The sequence below is a fragment of the Bos indicus genome, chromosome 18, assembly GCF_029378745.1.
Source record: "Bos indicus isolate NIAB-ARS_2022 breed Sahiwal x Tharparkar chromosome 18, NIAB-ARS_B.indTharparkar_mat_pri_1.0, whole genome shotgun sequence".
Lineage (NCBI taxonomy): Eukaryota > Metazoa > Chordata > Mammalia > Artiodactyla > Bovidae > Bos > Bos indicus.
In genome coordinates, this window is record NC_091777.1 from 48510832 (window position 1) to 48531757 (window position 20926).

The window sequence follows — 20926 nt, forward strand, 5'->3', positions numbered from 1 at the left end:
AGAAGGAAGGAGATGGGTAGGGAGGTCAGCTGATGGGTTGGAAGGAAGGTCAGTTCTGTGTGATACACAGTTAATAACTCAGTCGGTGTGCCTGCTGGCCTCATCCCCACCCTGGACGTAAACACAAGACTGCAGGTGAGGTGGGAGGAGTGGGACCCCAAAACAGTTACACAGGATGAATCACTGGGAGATGAAGACAGTGAAGAAGTAGCACAGGAGAGTGTGAGGTAGCTCACCTGGGCTGGGAGGCAGCCACAAAAGGTGGAGTGTCAGGGAAGGCCTCTCTGAGGAGGTGACATTTGAGGGAAGCTGGGTGGATGAGAAGCTGCCATTTGCGGGGAATGCTGGGGAGGTTGCTCTGGGCAGACAGAACAGCCGGTGCAAAGGCCCTGAGGCAGGGACTTCCCTGGCGTGTTTCAGGAACCTTGGGAAGCCTGTATGGGAGGAGGTGAGGGCTGAGGCAGGGTAGAACAGATTGTTTTGGACCTGGTGGGCTGTGGCAAGGAATGTTTTTAGAAAGAGAATCCCTCCCACACATCCACCTTAGGAGCTGAGACTTTAGTAAACTTGAATATACCACGCTAAGCTGTGTGTGGCTTTCCTGGTGGCTCAGACAGTAAAGATTCTGCCTGCAATGCGGGAAGTCCTGGGTTTGATCCCTGGGTTGGGAAGATCCCCTGGAGAAGGGCACGGCAACCCACTCTAGTATTCTCGCCTGGAGAATTCCATGGACCGAGGAGCCTGGCAGGCTACAGGCTATGGGATCACAGAGTTGGACACAACTGAGTGACTGAGCACAGCACAGCATAAGCTGTGTGTGAGTTTTGTTTCCTAAAAATGCTTTCACACCATACATACCACTTTTTTTTTAATATGGATTTGGCTGCACCAGGTCTTAGTTGTGGCATGCAGACTCTCAGTTGCCACATGTGGGATCTAGTTCCCTGACCAGGGATCACACCTGGGCCCCTGCATTGGGAGTGTGGAGGCTTAGGCACTGGACCGCCAGGAACGTCCCCATAACTTGTTTACTCCCATGACGTATCTGAGCAAACCTCTTCCCACGTCATGTGGACCAAGTTCTCTTGTCTTCAGCAGCTGGAGGGGATTGTTCTGGGGTGCTGCTGGCCCTCCCTGCGGGGCCTCGCCCTGCCACTGCTGGCCGGCGCTGTTTCCTCCCTAGTCAGGACTTCACAAAGCGTCCCCGCACACCTGGCACCTTAAAGGGGACACTCCCAGATGTAGAACTCCTAGGGTGGAGAGAGTGCACGGTTTTACATTTTCAGCAGGTCATTTTACACCCTTCCCAGAGGGGAGCCTCCTGGGCAGCGCCCCTTGTGCAGGGGATTCTGGGAAATGGCAAAATCAAAAGGGAAGTGGCAAGGGTGAGGCCCTTTTGAGCTCCCAGGGGAATGGCATGTACTCTGGGGTGTGTGTGTGTCTTTCTTGCTTTTGTCTGTTTCTCTCTTTTGGATAGAAAGCTTTTCGTTTGCCCAGAAAGCATACTTGCCTAAAAATGACGGAGCCAGAATTACCCTAGCCCTGGAATTCTCATTTGAGAAGGAATACGACCTAACAAGAAAAAAAAAAACTTAACCACCCTCTCTTCCTTCCTTTGTTGAAACCCCAAGGCTGGCAGCTGAGAAAATAAGAGAAAAAATAAAAAACATAGACTTCAGTACCCTCAGGAGCCCAAGATATCTTATTTCTTCCTGAGTTCAAAGACTCTTTTCTTTTTCTTTCTTGAGTTACACAATGATGAAGTCTGGGTGTCAGCTCTTTTTAAACTAGTTTTTATTATTATTTTTGTCATAATACATGATGATAGCAAAATAAATTCAACCAGTTAAGAAGGGTGTTTTTATCAGATGAAAAGTGAAAGTCTCATTTTTCCACCTTCTAATATGACTCCTACTTCCCAGAAGTAATCATTGTTCATAATTTCTTCCAGGATTTATTTTTTAATGTATAAAAGCTTTTTAAAAAATATTTATTAATTTATTTGGCTGTGTCTGGTCTTAGCACGTGGGATCTTTGTTGGGGCATGTGAGCTTCTCCAGTTGGGGTGCCTGTGTTTCTCTTTAGTTATGGTTCCTGGGTTCAGTTGCCCTGCAGCATATGGGAATCTTAGTTCCCCGACCAGTAATTGAACCCACGTCCCCTGCATGGGAAGGTGGATATTTAACCATGGGACCACCAGGAAAGTCCCTATAAAAGCATATTATTGCACCCAATGTGATTATGTTTCACATACTATACGTCTTTCATACACCATCTCTTTGATAGAAACGTGACAGCCAAGCACTGTCGTGATGCCTGTGGGCGCTGCAGCCCGGTGGCCTGGACTGGAATCCTAACTCCTCTGCTCCCAGGCTGTGTGACTGTGGACAGTTACTTTAACCTCTCTGTATCTCAGTTTCCCACCTGTAAAGTGGAGATGCCAATTAACAGTGGCTCCCAGGGAGGGCTGCTGTGTAGATGTCACAGGTTAGCTCACATGGAGTCCTCGGACTGGTAGATAGCACCCGGCTCTGTCCTTCTGTTGGCTGTCATTATTTCTTTCCTGGGGGGAGAGGGTGGCAACACCTCAGATGAGGGATCCAGTGTTGGCTGGAAAAGTAGGACCTGATCCCAAAGGCTGGGCCAGACTCAGGAGGCAAGAGGAGACTGCAGGGGAAGTCCCAGGAGTGGAGGACAGAGAGCCCCCAGGAGCCAGCCTGGGCCAGGGAGCTGGGGTGACAGCCTGTGGTGCCTGCAGAATGGGAAGGAGCAATAGGAGGGGACTGTGTGCAGCTCAGAGTGCCCAGCACCTCCAGAGAAACGGTCAGAAGAGCAGCTCTCATCTCCCCAGCGTCCGCCCGGTGAGGTGCTGGCCAGGCAGTTTGCAGCAAATTCCAAAATGTAGTAAGGTCACTGTGTTTTCCTGCAAACCAAGGATCAGAGAGGTGGTGTGACTTGCCCAGGGTCCCACAGCAGGAACAGGCAGTCTAGACTCAGACCCAGAGCTGTCTGCCCACCAGGGCTCCTGCTCTTAACCCCAGACTGTGCCTCAGTGACTTTTAGATCATAGAGTCTTCTGGAAGGCAGCCCTGGGTCAGCTTTGGGAATGCTAAAGAAGAGTGTGGTGATCAGAGTGACCTGGCTCACAAATCAGCTTCTGAAACAAGATTGGAAGTTGTTCAGTCATGTCCGACTCTTTGTGACCCCGTGAACTATATAGTCCATGGAATTCTCCAGGCCACAACACTGGAGTGGGTAGCCGTTCCCCTCTCCAAGGGCTCTTCCTAACCCAGAGGTCAAATGCAGGTCTCCCGCATTGCGGGAGGATTCTTTACCAGCTGAGCCACCAGGAAGCCCAACGAGAATGGGAGACCCAGTAGAAAAGCCAAATAGTAGCAGTCAGAGGCTGCTCCAAGCCCTTGTGCCTCGTCTTCTAGGTCCTCCCAGCCACCCTGTGATGCGTGAGCCCACCCCACGTGATGGAAAGCAGAGTGAGGGGGATCTGGTGCCAGGCCCTGGAGCACCCAGGCCAGAGGTCTGCTGTCTGTGGCCCAGCCTTGGCCCAAAGGGACCGGTCCCCCAGGGGAGTCTAACTCTGTGGGACCCTCTCCCTCTTCTGTGGCTGGAGTCCCTGCTCCACACCATCCCTGTTTTCCACCTGAACAACTCTGGAGTTTCCTGTCTCCTTGTTGCCATGAGGGTGATGTCTCTGTCCACAACTCTTCTAAAGCACAAATCAGGACCAGTCACTCAACAGCTCAGACTCTCCAGATACAATCCTGAGACCCCTCTGTGGCTCATAAGTTCCTGAACACCTGCCCCAGCCCCTCCCAGGCCTCCCCTCCTCCCCCTCACCGTCTTGCCCCCTACGCCTCTGTAAACTCACCAGGCTTGTTCACACGCCTCAGCCCAGCACTCGCTGATCCCTCTATCTGGCATCCTCTTCTACCAGCAGATTCCTGCCTTCTTCCCTTTCTGCTCAGATGTCATCCCCTTAGAAAAGCCTGCCTTGGGGCTTCCCTGGTGGTCCAGTGGTTGAGACTCCATGCTTCCAGTGTAGGGGGCACGGGTTTGATCCCTGAGCAGGGAACTAAGATCTCCGTGCCATGTGGCACTGCCAAAAGATGACAAGAAAACCCAGCCTCCATCCCCAGAGACCCCTATCCTTTTACCCAGCTTTATTTCTCTTCAGAATACCTCTCTCCACCTCGCACTGTGGGGTCTCCCGCTCATTTATTCACGGTCAGTCTCTGACGGGTCTGCTCCACGTTCACTGCTGTATTCCCGCTGCTGAGCACACACACGGCACAGAGTGGGTTTCCAGGACACATCTGGGGGGTGGGCAAGTGGAGAGGATAACCCAGGTCTCATCTCTGTCCATCTTCACCGGGTGACGTGAGGACGCCGTGGTCAGTCATCCAGTGGCGGTTGGCTCCCTGGGGTCAGAATGGCTTTGAGAAGTGACTCAAGCCTCCCAAGACCCTTCTGACTGTGACCTTCTCCTTCCAGGCAGGTAGACAGCAGCACGAAAAACGTCTTCGGGCAGCCGCGGTTGAGGGCCTCCCTCCGAGACCTCCGCTCCCCACGGAAGAACTACAAGTCCACCATCGAAGATGACCTAAAGAAACTCATCATCATGGACAACCTGGCGCCCGAGCAGGAGAGAGACACAGGCGTACGTAGAGGCTGCCCCCACCAGGCACACACCCATGCTCCTGTGCATGCAATCAGACAGGCAGAGGGAGGCGGGGCCGGGCCGGGGCGGCTCCCTGCACTCGCTCCAGCCTCTTCCTGCCCGCGGCACCTACCAGCCTATTGGAGTGTGCGTGTGCCCCTGCAGCCAGGAGTCAGGATGTCACGTTGGTCAGGGATAGGATCACAGTGTGAGCCAGCCTGGCAGGCTCGCTGGGGCTTTATACCCACTGGACCGCTCTCATATCCTTTTCCCTGAGCGCAGGGTGGAAGCAGCACCTGCCTGCCCAGACCACAGGACCAGGAACGGAGGGGAGTGCTCAGGGGGCACTTGGGCTCCTGTGACCCAGAGGTGGGGGAGGCCAAAACAGCAGGCGTTCTCTGTCCCTCTCGTCTCTGCCTCCCCTGGGTGGGCCCCAGTCTCTGCAGGGTTTCCCTCCCACCAGCTCTGGGGGGAGCCAGCACTCGTCCCAGGTGGTCCCCACCAACACCTGGGTCTCCTGCTCTAGCTGAGGTCACCCCACCTTCCCTACCTCCCCTGGAGCTGGAGAGTGGGGTCGGCCCTCCAGACCCAAGTGGGCTGCAAAGAGGGGAGGAGGAATCCTCAGAGAGAAGTGGGGTACTTTGGGCAGAAATGGATGCTGGGTGGGTGAGGACTGCAGATGGTGGGGAAGAAGCATCCGAGGGCAGTAACCATGGGCCTGGCCGTGACCACACCCCTGTCCCGGCAGCAGTCTCCACAGAAGAGCCTACAGCGGACGCTGTCAGATGAGAGTCTGTGCAGTGGGCGTCGGGAGCCCAGCTTCGCCAACCCTGCCGGCCTGGAGCCGGGCCTGCCCAGCGACGTGCTCTTCACCAGCACCTGCGCCTTCCCCTCCAGCACGCTGCCCGCCCGCCGCCAACACCAGCACCCCCACCCACCTGGCGGCCCTGGCCCCGTCCCCACCACCGCTAGCAACAGCTTCCCCGAGAAGAAATGTGAGCCCGGGAACCTGGAGGCTGGTTGTGGGTGGAGGGAGCAGGAGGGCATGAGCATGTGGATCACCTCGAGGTCAAAGGCCATGGGTCATCAGTGTCAAAGTCAGGTGAGGGTGGGAACTGAAGTACATGGGAGCGTCCGGGGACCGCAGTGGTTCAGCACATTGGGTGTCACCCTCAGAGCAAGGAATTGTTGGCCAAGCATCAGTCACCTAGGAATGGGGGGCCCCCAAGGATTGAGGTCATCTGAGACCAGAGAGAGGGCATTAGTCTCTCTAGGTGTCTCCAGACTGGAAGCTCATTACTAGGGCCCTGAGGATCAGGGTTTCCATTATATGTGCCCCTTCCCCAGCTCCCTGTTGCAGCACCAAACAGATTACCTCATGAATTTTTTTTTAATATTTATTTTTATTTATGTATTTATTTGGGTGCTCCGGGTCTTAGTTGCAGCATGCAGGATCTTTAGTTACAGCCTGTAAACTCTTAGTTGTGGCATTTGGGCTCTAGTTCCCTGACCAGGGATCAAACCTGAGCCCCCTGCATTGGGAGCACAGAGTCTCAACCACTGGGCCCCCATGGAGGTTCCTGTCTTCACATACATGACTTCCTCCAGGCCTGCCAGCTCTCAGCAGGAGGGGATACAGTGGTGTGACCACCATCAGCAAATATTTACTGAGGGAAGTGCTATGTGCACGGTTGCGCGCTGGCTGGGGTGAGCTGTCCTTCAGTCCGCACTGTAACCCTCTATCCGCAACCTCAGAGGCTCTGAGACCAGAAGGCAGGGCAGAAGTCTGGGCCAGGCGCCCCCTGGCAGTGCCCAACCTAGACGGATATACGGCTGTTCATGGCCCTTCTTCACCCCACTCGGCATGAAGCATCTGTTGCTGAGTTGAGGAACACGGGTGTGTTGAATGGGGGCCGCTGCCAACCTTTCTGGGTGTATGTGCATGTATAAAGTATGTCATTACTTTGTCAGATCGCCACAAACTTTGACTTCAGAGATGTGCCCACCCCAGGTTTCAGCTGAGGGACTGTGCCCTGTAGCATCTGATGGAGCCCTTTTGTACACCACAGAGGATGGGATGGAGGCTCAGGGACTCTTTTTTGAGGGCTTCTGTCTCCCCCCTTAAAATTCTTCCACAGCTTCTCATTGACCTCGTATCTGGGTCCATAGACCTTGCCCTGGTATTCTGGGGCTCCACCCTAGGGCCCTTCCTCAGTGCCTCCGTGAGAACCTCCTGGCCCACACTCTCTCCTCAGGGTATCCAAGTGACTCCCCCTGCCCGCCATGCTGCTCCCCCAGCCCCGTGCTGGCTCCCTGACTCCCGCTTCCCCTTTAGGGCTTTGCTCAGATCTGGCTCTTTGCTGAAGTCTCCCATAAGCCCCAGGCTGGATCCTCCCTCCCAGTTTAAACTCCAGAGCCCCTGTTCTGCCCCTCTGTTGCCTTCTTCCCACTGTCTCCAGCCCCTGGTCTGGGCCAGGCTCTGCTGTAGGCTCTGGGCACCCAGCAGTGGGGGGCACACAGCACCTCTGCCCTGGTGGCACTGAGCTTCCCGGCGGTTTCTCTTGCTTCCCTGATCTTCACTCTGTGTCTCCTTCATCAGCCTCTCGCCTCCACTGCCCTGTCTGTGCCAAAGGCAGGGCCTGGCACGAGGAGGCATTTGACACATGGTGAGAAGGCAAGAGACGGGCCAGGGCAGGAGGGTGCACAGAGATCACAGACAGACAGACAGACAGGGCGCCTGCCTGGCTCTACCTGTACTTTCAGTCGTGTCAAAGATGCTGCCTCCTCCAGGAAGTCATCTCCCTAACCAGGCTGAGTCAGGCAGCTCCTCTGGGCACCCCTTGCCCCGGCTCCCTCCCGTCCCGTCATGCTGTCTCAGCCTTGTGTTTCCCCATCACAGCCCCTCTCTCTCCCGGTGGTCACTGTGTGGGAATGAGTCTGTCTCCCCCGCTGGACTGGAGACTCCCTAAGAGCAGGGCCCAGGGTTGTTTGGGTCCTTACAGTGACCGCAGCCCAGGGCCTTCTCTCTGATGAAATACACACACACACACACACACACACACACATATCCTTCTCTGTGCCCATCTGACTCTCCTGTCCTCCTGAACCTGAGAGTCCCATCTGGCTGGGGCCCCAGGCCTTTCCACATCTCCACGCCTGCTCGAGAGCCCTTCCCAAGCCACGTCGGGGCTGAAGAGGGGCTGTCAGCCCGGTCCCAGGCTCCGCTGATGAAGAGCCCTCAAGGCCAAGGAGCCTCTCACGAGGCAGTGCCTGAGATGACTGGCATGGCAGAGGCAGCTGCTCCCGCGGTCCCCACCTGCTCGGCTGTGAGACACTAGGAGGCTGGAAACGGGAGCGTGGGGATCGAGGACGTCCTTCAGCCTGCCTTCTCATCCATTCCCCTGAGCATTCATTCACTTGCCAACTAGCACCTCGCATCCTGAGAGCCGGGTGGCCCGAGATTGTGGTCAGGTCCTGACCTCACAGCTGTAACCTCCCTGTGCCTATAGAAAAAGCACCCACCTCACTGAGTTAATCCGAGAATCGAGCTAGTACATGGAAAACACCAAACTCAGGGCCTGATATGCAGTAAGCACTGAAAAACACTCTAGCTGTTGATGTATTTATTTGTCAGTGTTTTGTCGCCAGGAGAGAGCATTCTAACCTCTCATCAGTCAGGTTTTTGTCTCTGAACTAAGACATGAACAGGGAGCCTCTCAAGACCAATGCTGCATGGGGCTGGGTCAGCGTCAGGCCTCACGTGTTAAAATCAGGTGCCCCCACCAGCGAGAGAGAGGGTGCAAGGCAGCTAGCTTCCTGCTCTGAGCCCCAGTCACCCGCTCTGTCACGCAGGGTCATAGTAGCTCTTCCCTCCTGGCTAATTTGGGGGAGTGGGGGCTAAGAGATGATCGCTGTAGTACCCGGTGTGGTGCCCGGCGAGAGGATGAGCCTGGGGTACATGGAGCAGGCCCAGCCTTTCTTGCCGGAGTCACCGCCTGACCTCCGTGCTTCACCGTCGCCCTCTGCCCTCCCCTGTAGGGTCTGTGAGGCCCCAGCGAGTCAGGGCCTAAGCCCCACAGGAGGCCTCCATCTCTGCAGCAGATGTCACCGTTGACACGCTGCTGGTGCCTTCCATCCCTTCCAGCACCCCGAGACTCTTTCTCTGCTTGTCCTGTCATGCCTGAACCCACCAGGTCTCCCCACAGTGACCCTAAACCCCAGCCGTACCCCAGAGCCCCACGATCTGTCTGCAGCCTGGCACTCTGCCCTCTGCTCCAGACGCACATGGTCTGCACGCCACCCACGGCTCCGTGCGGGTGTCTCAGGCATCTCACACACTCACCTCCAGAAGCCTCCCTTCTGGTCCCGCCCTCAGCCCTCCCAACTCAGTGCCAGCTCCCAGATCCTGAAGTCCTCCCAGAGGCCCCTCTGTCTCACACCCACGTCCACCCTCAGGGACTGCTTTTGGCCCCACCTGCCAGGCAGACCCAGGACCTTGTCCCTCCAGCCGTACTGGGTCCTGTCTGCCTTCATCTCCCTCCTGGACCGTCCCAGGAGCCTCCTCACAGCCTCCCTAATCCCCCCACACAAAGCTGGAGGGACTCAGTGGATACCTGCAACAGCTCAGAACCCTCCTGTGGCTCCATCTCACTCAGGGAAGCGATACGGTTCTTGTCATAGCCCCCAGGGGCCCTGCGCCATCCAGCCCTGTCAGCACCTTCTGTCCCGGCCACGCGGGCCTCCTCTTTTTTTTAGGTTTGTCTGTGCCGGGTCTTAGTTGTGGCATGTGGGGTTTAGTTCCCTGACAAGGCATCGAATCTAGGTCCCCTGCAGTGGAAACATGGAGTCTCAGCCACTGGACGTCTACAGGAGTACCCTCCTTGGTGTTTCTTAAACGTCCAAGCACGTTCCCGCTTTAGGGATTGATTTCTCACTGGTTGGTTCATCTGCCCAGAATGCTCTTCTCCCAAGGTGTACCCCCTGACCACACCCCAACAGCCTCGCCTCCTTCTGAGTTTTGTACAAAAGGCCATCTTCTCCACGAGGCCTCCCCGGCGCCCCATTTCAAATCATACCCACATAAATATCCAAGACTCCTACCCCCTTACCCTGCTGGTTGTTTTCCTTGGCATTTATCATCTAATAAATATAATTTATTCATTTAATTATATATAAGTGTAACAGTTATGTAACGTTACATAATTGTATGGGAAGTGTAAAGGAACGTGTTCATTTCTTTATTTCTCCCACGCTGTCACTCACACCCATCCTCTCCCCACCCAGCCACCATCTCAGCCTCCGAGCTCTCACTGGCCGACGGGCGGGACCGGCCCCTGCGGCGTCTGGACCCGGGAATGATGCCGCTCCCTGACACAGCTGCTGGCCTCGAGTGGTCCAGCCTGGTGAACGCAGCCAAGGCCTATGAAGGTAGGCGCCTTCCACTCAACCCCAGCAGATCCCACTCCCTTCTCTGTTCTGGAAGGATCCACAGAGGGCATTGAAGCTTTTTGTTTTTTCTAGCTTACTATATTTTACTTGTGCCTCTATACTGCTGTGCTCAGCCATGTCTGACTCTTTGTTACCCCATGGACTGGAGCCCACGAGGCTCCTCTGTCCATGGGATTCTCCAGGCAAGAGTACTGGAGTGGGTTACAGTTTCCTCCCCTAGGGGATCTTCCCGACCCAGGGATCAAACCCATGACTGTTGCATTGGCATATGGGTGTTTACCACAGAGGCACCTGGGAAGCCCACTCAGCCTCTTTGTCAACATTACCTTTTCTTTTTTTTTTTTTGTCAAACTGGGCCTTTTTCTAAGAAGGAAGATGTGTTTTCTTTTTAATTTACTTTCTAATTGGAGGAAAATTGCTTAAAAAATATGGAGCACTTCACGAATTTGAATGTCATCCTTCTGCAGGGGCTATGCTAATCCTCCCTGTCCACCCACTTTTAGTGTATGTGCTGCCAAAGCGAGCACGGCCTCAAGGCTTTAAAGGGGGACACACTCAGGTTCCAGGATCAGGGGAGGCCAGGGTTCACATCCTCCCTGTCACTTGCTCACTGTGCAGTCCTGGGCAAATGTCTTCGTCTCTCTGATGCCTCCAGCTAGCTTGTCTACAAAACAGGAACGAGACTGTACCCACTGCCTAGGGCCACAGGGAGGAATCTATGAAAACTATGAAAACTATAAAACTTGTCATCACAGAACATGCCATCAACAGAGAGTGCTCCCTGTTACTATTTTAGTGCGGAAGTGTAGTGATCCCAGTTGTACTTAGATGTACTTTGGCTACAAGTGGCAGAAAATCCAGTGACTTAAACAAGGTTTTATGCAGTGAAAATTCCAGGGGTGGGCAGTGAGGCAGGTGGGTAGTAAAAATTTCTGGGGTGATCATTTCTGATTAGGGTCAGGTTCCTTCCCCTACTGCTCTGCCATTCCTGGGGACCTCACCCTCACAGTTGGGCTGCCAGAGCTCTGGCCATCACATCCAGCTCTGCCCGCAGGTAGAGACGGACACCCACCCCACCCCACCCCCACTTGAAGGATGCTTTCCATAGCCTCACCTTCCCCCTGCACTTACATCCCATTGGCCTGAGTGTCATGGCCACACTTTGCTACAGGGCAGGCTGGGGAATGAGGACCTGTGCACGGCTGAAATTTGGGATCTATTATTACGGAGAAAGAGAAAACAGACCATAAGACAGCTGGCTGTCTCTACCATTTCCATCCCACGTGTCCTTGGGCAAGCACCTTTACCTTTCTCAGCCTCGGTTTCCTCATCTGTGAAACCCTGACAGATAAGGATATATTCTTCTGGCTCATTTTTCATCTTTTAGGCCTCAGCTTTGCAGTCCCTCCTCTAGGAAGCCCTCCCTCATATCCCTTAGTCTGGATCAGACTCCTCCTCCTGTTTCCCGTGGCCCTGACCCCTCAGCCTGTGCCCTTGCTTTCTTTTTAATTAATTAATTAATTTGGTTGCATCAGGGCTAAGTTGCAGCGCTCAGGCTTCTCTAGTTGTGGCTCAGGGGCTTAGTGGCCCCAAGCATATGGGATCTTAGTTCCCTGACCAGGGATTGAACCTATGCCCCTTGCAGTGGAAGTAGAGAGTCTTAATCATGGGACCATCAGGGATGTCCCCTGCAGTAAGCTGTTTTTAAAAAGTAAAGGAGAAGGGGCTTCCCTATTGGCTCAATTGTAAAGAATTCTCCTACCAGTGCAGGAGACTTGGGTTTGATCCCTGGTACAGGAAGATCTCAAATGTGCATGGCAAACGCCAGGCACCACAACTACTAAGCCTGTGCTCTAGAGCCCGGGAGCCACAGCTGCTGAGCCCATGTGCTGCGACTACTGAAGCCCGTGCGCCTAGAGCCTGCGCACCACCACAGGAGAAGCCAGCACAGTGAGAAGCCCTCGCACCGCAACTAGAGAATAGCCCATGCACAGCAGCGAAAACCCAGAGCAGCCAAAAGTAAGGGTTTTTTTTTTTAATGTGAAGGAAAAGAGTGCTCAGGAGAATTAAAAACCAGAGAGATCACAGGGCAGGAACCCCAAGGTATGTTGAAGTGTGTTGAAAGGTGTTGAAACGGGTGATGGGTTCATGACCCATGATGCTCTTTTCTCTGCTTTGGGGCCTATTTGAAACTGTTTATATAAAAGCATTTTCAAGAAGCATAAATAGTGAATCCAAGATAGAAAACAGCAGCTATAAAGGATGTTATTTAGAGAATGGGGGAAATTTCCAGGTGGTTGTCTATTAGACGATAATAGCATGTCAGCGTCAACTTGCCTGAGGACGATATTGTGTAGGAAATATGTAGGAGCATCTCTTTCCTTTCTGGAGACGTGTCGTAAAGTACTCATGAGTGAAGTACCAGGATGTTGGTACATTCCCTTCCCCAATGGTTAGGGAAGGAAACACGCACAAATGCAGGAAGTAAGTGTGGCATAACCATTAACAGTGGGTGGATCTTGGGGAAGGGCATTCAGGTTTTCACTGTGCTGTTCTTGGAGCCAGGAGTTAGAAATAAAGGAGCCCGCCTTTGCCTCCCTGGGAGAGGCTCAGCCCCTCCTGTTTGCTCTGTCCTAGGACTCACTTAGTGAGAAGTGTTAGTCGCACAGTCGTGTCCTACTCTTTGTGACCCCCACGGACTGTAGGCCACCAGGCTCCTCAGGTTGGGATTCGCCCAGAATACTGGAGTGGGTTGCCATGTCCTTCTCCAGGGGATCTCCCTAACCCAGGGATTGAACCGGGGTCTCCTGCACTGGGCTTCCCTGTGGCTAAGCTGGTAAAGAATCTGCCTGCAATGCCAGAGACCTGGGTTCTATCCCTGGGTTGGGAGGATCCCCTGGAGAAGGGAAAGGCTACCCACTCCAGTATTCTTGTTTGGAGAATTCCATGGACTGTACAGTCCATGGGGTCACAAAGAGTCGGACACGACTGAGCAACTTTCACTTTCACTTCTGCGTTGCAGGCAGACTCTTTACCGTCTGAGCCACCAGGGAAGCCCCAGGACTCACTCAGCCAGCCACTCTTTGGATGCATTCAGACTGTTTTCGATTTCTGCCATCATAGAAGGACCACCTAATGGTCCTATGTGAAAATGCAGGCACTGGCTCAGGCCCTGCCCCCCCGAGCCAGTCATGCGTCTGGAGGATGGGACCCGGGCATCTTTGCTTTAACCACCAGCCCCATGAGACTGTTTCTCTCTTCCATATACCTGATAGTCTCTGTCTGGTGTCTCTCTTTGCTTTGGAAGTTCCACAGACATCCTCAGAATTAGGACATAATGAATCCCTGTGTCCTCATCAGCCAGTGTCAACGCCATCCACTTCCAGCCATTTTCCCCCCTCACCATTATTGACAAAACCAGGCCATTTCAGCTGAATTGGGGCAGTTCCTTGCCCACACTGCACTCAACTCCTTTCTCTGTCCCTTGTATTTTGTATAAACTGGTCGTCAGATCCGGAGGCTTTCTCAGAAACAGGACGGAATATTGTGTTTGTGTCCTGACTTGGTTTGGTTTTTTGGCAAGAATCCATCCTGTATCCCTGTGTGATCTAAGCGGGTGTGATTGGGGAGTGTCCTGGGGGTTTGCGGGAAGGGATTGGCCGTTGCGGGGGGAGGGGTGGTGTGAGGAGGAGCCGGGAGCCCAGCCGACCACTGCGCCCCTCTCCCCCGCAGTGCAAAGAGCCGTCTCGCTGTTCTCTCTCAACGACCCAGCTCTGAGCCCGGACGTCCCGCCTGCACACAGTCCTGTCCACAGTCACCTGAGCCTGGAAAGGGGGCCCCCGACCCCCAGGACCACCCCTACCATGAGGTGAGGCTCCCCTACCCCGCCGTCCAGGCAGGAGGCCACCCTGCAGGTCCCCCACCCCCTCAGCAGTAGCAGGAGGGGCAGCCACTGCCTCATCTAACAGACTTTGGGCTCATCTACTCGCTGGGGCCCAGCGGGGACCGAGCAGTGTCGGTCCTGACCTCACATGGAGGCCCTGTCTCCTCGGAGGCCCTGTCTCCTCGGAGGCCCTGTGCTCCTCACAGCACAGTGATCATTGTTCTGCTGCTTTGAAAATCGATAAGCGGTACCCCCAGTCTTCCCTGCCCGCTGCCTCACATCCGCCCCCTCTGTCCACCCCACTCCCAGCCTCCAGCCTGCCCTGTCTGCCCCCGGGTCTCCTCCTCTGCAGGTTCCTAAATTACGTGCCGGTGCCCCTGACATTTCTCTCTCACCTCGCCCCTGGCAGGCCCCGGGGCAGGACTGTCTGGGGACCCAGCGGTGACTGGAGCCCGAGCCCTGTCCTCACAAGGCTTCCGGGGGCGGGGAGGCGGGCGGGAGGCAGGCCTCTCCCATTTGTCATCTCACATTCGGTGCAGCATGTTTGAGTGCACTAGCTTGGCAGAAAATAGAATCACAAAGAGGGAGAGAGGATGGAAATGGCAGGCTTGCATGTCCGTGGATTTAAATAGTGCATTCCACACTCAGCTGCATGCTTCACCGTGCGGAGTGACATGTGCAACAGTAGTGCACTCTACTGTATGGGCAGTTGAAGCGCTTTTCGGGGGTGGTTTTGACTCTTCTTGTTTTTCACTTCACACCCTGGCTTTAGACCTCCACAAAGACTGGCCCCGCTGTCACAGCAGAGCTGGGCGGCTCCGAGACGGGGCACTGCAGTGGGCTTGGGAACAGGGGTTGTGTAGAAATGCCAGGACCTGTTGCTTCCCGGCAGACTCCTGGACTCCTTTTGCCCTGAGCTGCTGACCGCCTCCCCCTGTGACTGCAGCTCCCCCAGAACAGGGAGGAAAGAGTAGGGGGCGCGTGGGGAGTGGGCAGCGAGTCCTTCCCGCTCCTTGGGCGGACGCCCTGCCTCTCTTCTCATCCATCCCGGGTGCGTGCGTTCCCACCGCACCCAGAGGAGCCTTCTGCAAAAAGAGGCTTTTCCCTTCCTCTGCAGGGGCCAGGCAGGCCCAGAATGGGGGAACCCACTCAGGAGGAGCCACAGGCTGGGGTCCTGGGTACAGCGTCCCTGCCTGAGCCGCTCAGACTTTACACATCACCATCACGGGAGGGCTCTCAGGAACGAGGGCTGTTACCATCATCCGTCTGGTTACTAGTACTGCCCCCAGGCAGGCCCTCCTGCTCCCGTGCCCGCTTACACACCCCAAGTGCCGGCTCCATGCTAGGGCTTGCTGCTGGGTGCTAGCGTGCTGGGTGGGTGGGTGTGGGGAGGGGGCTTTGTACCACGCTGCCCCGGCTGGCGGGAGATGGGAGAAATTCCTCCTGGAAGCGCACATTTGGTCCCTCTGCAGGGGCACCACCGCTCACTTCAGGCCTGGTGCTCCCATCCCCACCAGGTGAGGAGCCCGCCCCAGGCGGAGTGCAGCCTTCACCCCCCAGGCACCCCTGGTACTCCAGCCAGGAGAGGACTCCCTGGAGCCTCAGGGATAAGAGGGGCCTGTAGCCCGGACTCCTCCCAGCTGTGGGCGGAGATCCTGACCCCGCCCCCTGCCTTTGCAGCGAGGAGCCACCCCTGGATCTGACAGGCAAGGTGTACCAGCTGGAGGTAATGCTGAAACAGCTGCACACGGACCTCCAGAAGGTAAGGCCGCCAGGCAGCTGCCTCACATGGCACTTCCCGGATGCCTGGGGGGTGGGCAACAAGGCTGGGGCTCCCATCTCCACCCCCCATCCCATCTGTTCTAGGAGAGGCCACCCAGCTCTGAATGTAGTCATGAGTGAAGAGCTTGATGGTAGGGAAGGCTGGTAACGCACCTAGAAACTCTTAGAAGGAGATTAAGTTGGCCCAACCTTTTTGGAGGGCGGTCAGACCATATCTGTCAAAACCGTAATTGTGTACCTTGTCGACCCAGCAGTTTCACTGTGAGAATTCGTCCAATAGAATTCCCAGCACGGGCACGAAGAGACCTGTGAGCAGGGGTGTTCACTGCTGTACCGCTGGCCCTAAAAAACTGGAGCCAGTGCAGCTGTCTGTTCACAGGAGAACAGTGACGTAAATGACAGGACAGCCATGCCGGGGAATGATCTGCTGCGAATTAGTCATGGCAGAAATCTATATATTCACAGACATACAGAAGAAGTCCAGTAACTCAAGGAGAAAACTCAGCATGCAGCAGACCTGCTTCCTAGAACACTGCAACACTTAAAAAATGTCTCCCAGCTGTGGGTCAGAGGGCTGTCTAGAAGGTGACATTCCAGATTGTTCCTTATCTCCAGAGTGTTGGAGAATGAGGAAAAATAAGTGTGGAAGAGACTCTTGCTTATTGTTTTACATACTTCTAGGTAAAGGGCCAGAAGGTGGCCAGGTACAATGTGGAAGCCTCAAGCACAGGAATCGTGGGGGCTCAGGTTCAAATCGCACCCCACCATGTAGGGCTGTGTGACGCTGCATGTTCCCCTGTCCTGAGAGGGCAGCCCTGCGTCCATGTCCCAGCCCCGTCCTCCCTGCATGAGGAGGTCTGGTCTACTTTCCTGGTCCAGGAAAATAGGGGTCGCAACATCCCACAACCCTTGGGTGGCTGCAGGGCTGGAATAAGGTGATCATAGTAACTGTCACACAGTTACTCCACTTCAGGCTATGTGCTGAGAGCTCAATATGCGTGACCTCAGGGAAAGCTCTCAACTGCCCCTTTCACAGTTTCCTTGTTTTGTTTTTTTGACGGAGCAGTGGGGCATGTGGGATATTAGTTTCCCAACCAGGGCTGGAACCCACACCCCCTGCCTTGGAAACTTGAAAACGTGGAGTCTTAGCCACTAGACCGCCGGGCAAGTCCTGTCAACCCCCGCCCTACCCATCCCCCCCGCCCCGCCCTACCCATCCCCCCCCCCCGCCCTACCCATCCCCCCCCCCCGCCCTACCCATCCCCCCCCCCGCCGCCCCGCTTTTAGAACTGGGGAAACTGGGGCCCAAAGAGTTTGACCCAGAGAGGGTCAAACAGGCCCATGAGGTGACCCGCCTGAGGTTACTCAGCTGCTGAGAAGCAGAGCTGGGGTTTGAACCCTGGCAGCTGGGCAAGGCTCACAGGCCGCGGGGGTCCGTTTAGCGTGCGACCCACTGACACCAGCCCGCGCCCCACAGGAGAAGCAGGACAAGGCGGTGCTGCAGTCAGAGGTGGCCAGCCTGAGGCAGAACAACCAGCGGCTGCAGGAGGAGTCGCAGGCCGCCAGCGAGCAGCTGCGCAAGTTCGCGGAGATCTTCTGCAGGGAAAAGAAGGAACTCTGAGGTGCAGAGGCCACTGCCCCCACCGGCCGCCTGGGCGGGCGTGGGCTCCTGCCCTCCTCTCCCTCGGCCCGGCCCCTGGTCACAGGCGTGACCAAGATTCTGCAGCCCAGGCCCCCCTGCCCTTCCAAGGACAGGGACGCTTGGGGCAGCAGTGGGACCTGAGGGAGGCCTCCCCGGGCTGTCTGCTCTTGGTCCTCGAGCCCCAGGGGGCAATGTGGTCTCCAGCCTCCCTCTGAGCTGCTCTCTCTGGTTCCTGGGGGCTGGGCCCATGCCCACACCACCCCCAGGGGGCCCGTCCCACCCTCCCCACCCAGCCTCTTCCTAGGACCAAGCCGTCGGAAGCTGTAGGAAGAGGGGAGGGCAGGAGCGAGTCTCCAAACCCCACAGCTCCAGGAGTTCACAAACCACGTTTCCTCACCATGTCCAACAGTATCTGGGCTGGTGGGGCCATGACCCCTGCGTGAAAAAGCATGGTGGGAAACCGGCCCACCAGCGTGGAAGCGGGGCCAGGGCTCCCCATCCTCGGTGCACTGGCTCCAAAACGCATGGACTTTGCCCCCTCCCCACCCTATCCTCCAAAAAGCAACCAGGAGCACTTTCTTAGAGTTTCATTTATTTTCTTGAGGGGAGGGGATCCCAGAATGGAAAGAGGAAACGCCAGCATTCCAGAGTTAACTTCTTTGAAGGGGAAGCTATTTGCACACTTGGGACCATTTCCACAGTCTTTTTCGACCAGTCCCCAGACTGCCAGAGGCCGCGGCGCCTGGGCCCCTCCACCTTCGAGCTACTGACGCGGCCGGGCCCAGCGGCCCCCGCTCCTCCATCAGCCCCGGCCTCTTCTGGACACCAGGAGGGCCTCCACCGAGCCCTCAGGTCAGGGCTGGAGAGAAACAGCCTTCATCTCTTCTCTGCTTCCGTTTTCCCTTTACAAGCCCCCCAGCCCATCTCGCAGGCCCCCAGCAGCAACACTGGCGCCCCCCGGGAACACTGCAGTGCGCACCCCCCTAGACGCTGGTTCTCCAAAGGCAATAAGGGGCAGCTGGCCAGGCAGCCGGGCCAGTGTGGTACTACGCTGCTCACCCAGGAAACAGAGCTTCTTTTTTTTTTTCCTTTAAAAACAAACAAGAAAATATATATATATATATTTATTTTTTCATGTAGAGTTGCGCCAGAACAAGTCTGTATGGTCACACAATCTGTGGATTCCCCCAACCTCAAACTGAGGATCGAGGCTCGTTCCTGCTCCCAGTGGGCTGGGGCTCAGTAGGGGGACTCAGAGGGACGCAGGCCTGGGGACCCTGCTCCAAGCAGCACACTCCGACTGGGAGGCCAGCGCCAGGCGGCCCAGCCCCACGTCCAGAGACCCCCACCACCACCTCTCTGGGGCCAGAAACCTCAGGGGAGGAGGCCCACACAGGACACAGACTTTTAAGGAGCAGGAGAAAAGGACCCTGGTCCTGCACCGCCCCCCCCCCCCCCGCAACCAACCTCTGGCCCCTGAAGCGACACTGCAGTCCCACGAGAAGAGCCCTCGGACCTGCCATCTCCTCTCCCCCAGGAAGGGTGCGGGGAGTGGCCCTCGGGGTCCTCAGCCCTGGCCAACTACTGTGATGTCTCTGCCCCTCTTCCCGGATGGATCCCTCTTGGAAGGGTTCTCCAGGATCACCCACCCCACCCCCACCCCTTTCCTCCTCAGCCCCTAACCTGGAGCCTGTCCCGCCCCACCCTCTTTTTTTAAGTCATCTCCTATCTTCAGACCATTTGAATCATCTTGAGGACCTAATCATGTACATTGACACATGTAAATTAGGATTTTTGGTTTTGTTTCCTGTTGTTTTTTAAGGATCTCTGCAAAGCACATCTATTTAATTCAAGTTTGGTGAAGATAGCAGCAGGGTTTTTTGTGTGTTTTTTTTTCCCTCTTTTTTCCCCTCAATATGTTGATTTGTTTCATCTGGATTTTTTTTTTTTAATTCTTTATTGTCTTTCCCTCCCCACCTCCCCTCCCCATTCCAGTCTTGAGATTTTCTGGCATGTTTCTGGAGGTTTCAAAGGAAATAAATGTTTCATAGAAGTGGCTTGTGTGTTCACTAGCTGAGCAGCCCCACGGAGTCCCTGACAAGAGGGGGTGTGATCCAGCATCAGCCTCTTGTCCCAAACACCATCACCCCAGTGCACACACACCTCTAAGAACCCAGGAGCACCATTCTCACCAACTGCTCTTTCTCAAAACCCTAGCGACAGAAATCCAACACTCAGAATGCAAGAAACAGTGAAAAGCACAAAATACTAACCCCTGGACCGCCAAGGGATTCCTTCAAATGTAAGAAATTCTTAAAAAGAGGGAGGTTCTACCCTCACAAGTCATATACTGGAGGCCCAAAACCCAGACCTGGGGCTTCCCCTGTGGTCCAGTGGTTAAGAATCCGCCTTGCGATTCAAGGGACGCAAGGTCAATCCCTGGTCCGGGAAGATCCCACGTGCCTTGGAGCAAGTAGGCCCACGTGCCTCATCTACAGAGACTGCACTTTGGAGCCCAGGAGCCTCAACTACCAGGCACTGCAGCTAGAGAAGGCACTGCAGTGAGGAGTCTGCACGCCAGAAGAGAGTAGCCCCCGCTCTTCACAACCAGAGAAAGCCCAAGCACAACCAGGAGTAAATGCATTGAGACAGAAAAGTATTTTTTTTTAATAACGGTCAGCTTGATCTCGGCTGGCCTTGACTTGCAGTGGCTTGAAGCAGGATTTCTGTTTCTGGTCAGAGATTGATGAATCCTAACCACTAGACCACCTGGGACAGTGGCCAGTGAAGGCCCTGGCCCATCAGCTGTGTAGAAATGGATTTCCACAGAGACGGAAAGTACTGAAATAAGTGTTCATTAGGAGGAAAAAGAGTACAGTCCGTGTGGATTAGACACATGGGTGGGCTCAGAGAAAGTCTCGCCCTCCTGGTAGTTTGAATTACTTTTTCGGGGCATTTCTTCAGGGTTCCTCTGGCCGGTCATCTTGCATTGCCTGGTTCCGAGTCCCTCTCTGGTTTATCCCAGGCTCCTCTCCTGTGTGCCCAAGCATCTCTTAGCCAAGATGGATTCCAGCGGAGAGGCCTATGGGTAGGAGTTGACATCACTTACTATGAGGTGACGCCCCTTCCTTTTGACCTCCAAGGAGCCTTTCTGCTCATGTGTAGTGGGGAAAGTCTACTTGACTTGGAGAATAAAGAATGTGTGGTCTTATCTTTTATCTGGGCAGGGTCCAGCTCTTCTCTCTCCTGCTATTTTGAAGGATATTTTGAACAGGGGAGAAGCCAGCTGTTCACCCTGGGGCCCATCTAGCTCTTGCCTCATGCTTTTTAAAATCTGGAGGTGGTACAGAAAGAAAGCTGGATTTTGAGCTTGGTAACTCTGTCCTCAAACTCTGAGCTGCAAGACTCAGAACGGAGGGGCCCCTGCCTCCCAGCTGGGCTGTTGCCCCAGGCCACACCCTCCAGGCGGGCGCTGGCTCATTTGCACCCCCACCTC

The 20926-nt window shown here is 55.2% G+C and overlaps 1 protein-coding gene and 1 non-coding gene across 5 annotated transcripts in view; one reads left to right on the plus strand and one right to left on the minus strand.

Moving 5' to 3' along the window:
• The window catches only part of SIPA1L3 (signal induced proliferation associated 1 like 3), a 253341-nt gene extending 233858 nt beyond the window's left edge, over positions 1-19483 (plus strand). Inside the window, exons 17-23 of one of the 4 annotated variants that reach the window (XR_011561757.1) lie at positions 4510-4675; positions 5424-5670; positions 9959-10102; positions 13856-13991; positions 15687-15768; positions 16254-16373; positions 17266-17403. Coding sequence is in view for 3 of the 4 variants with exons in the window: in XM_070771992.1 (XP_070628093.1) it covers positions 4510-4675; positions 5424-5670; positions 9959-10102; positions 13856-13991; positions 15687-15768; positions 17266-17409 (919 nt within the window). In the remaining variant the exon portion in view is untranslated. Of the gene's footprint in view, positions 1-4509; positions 4676-5423; positions 5671-9958; positions 10103-13855; positions 13992-15686; positions 15769-16253; positions 16374-17265 lie in introns of all 4 variants that reach the window. The other 3 variants (XM_070771992.1, XM_070771991.1, XM_070771993.1) reach the window with 3 other exon arrangements.
• On the minus strand, positions 10546-10650 carry LOC139177430 (U6 spliceosomal RNA). The gene has a single exon (XR_011561873.1). It is a non-coding gene; the product is annotated as a U6 spliceosomal RNA (small nuclear RNA).
• Positions 19484-20926: the final 1443 nt, after the last annotated feature.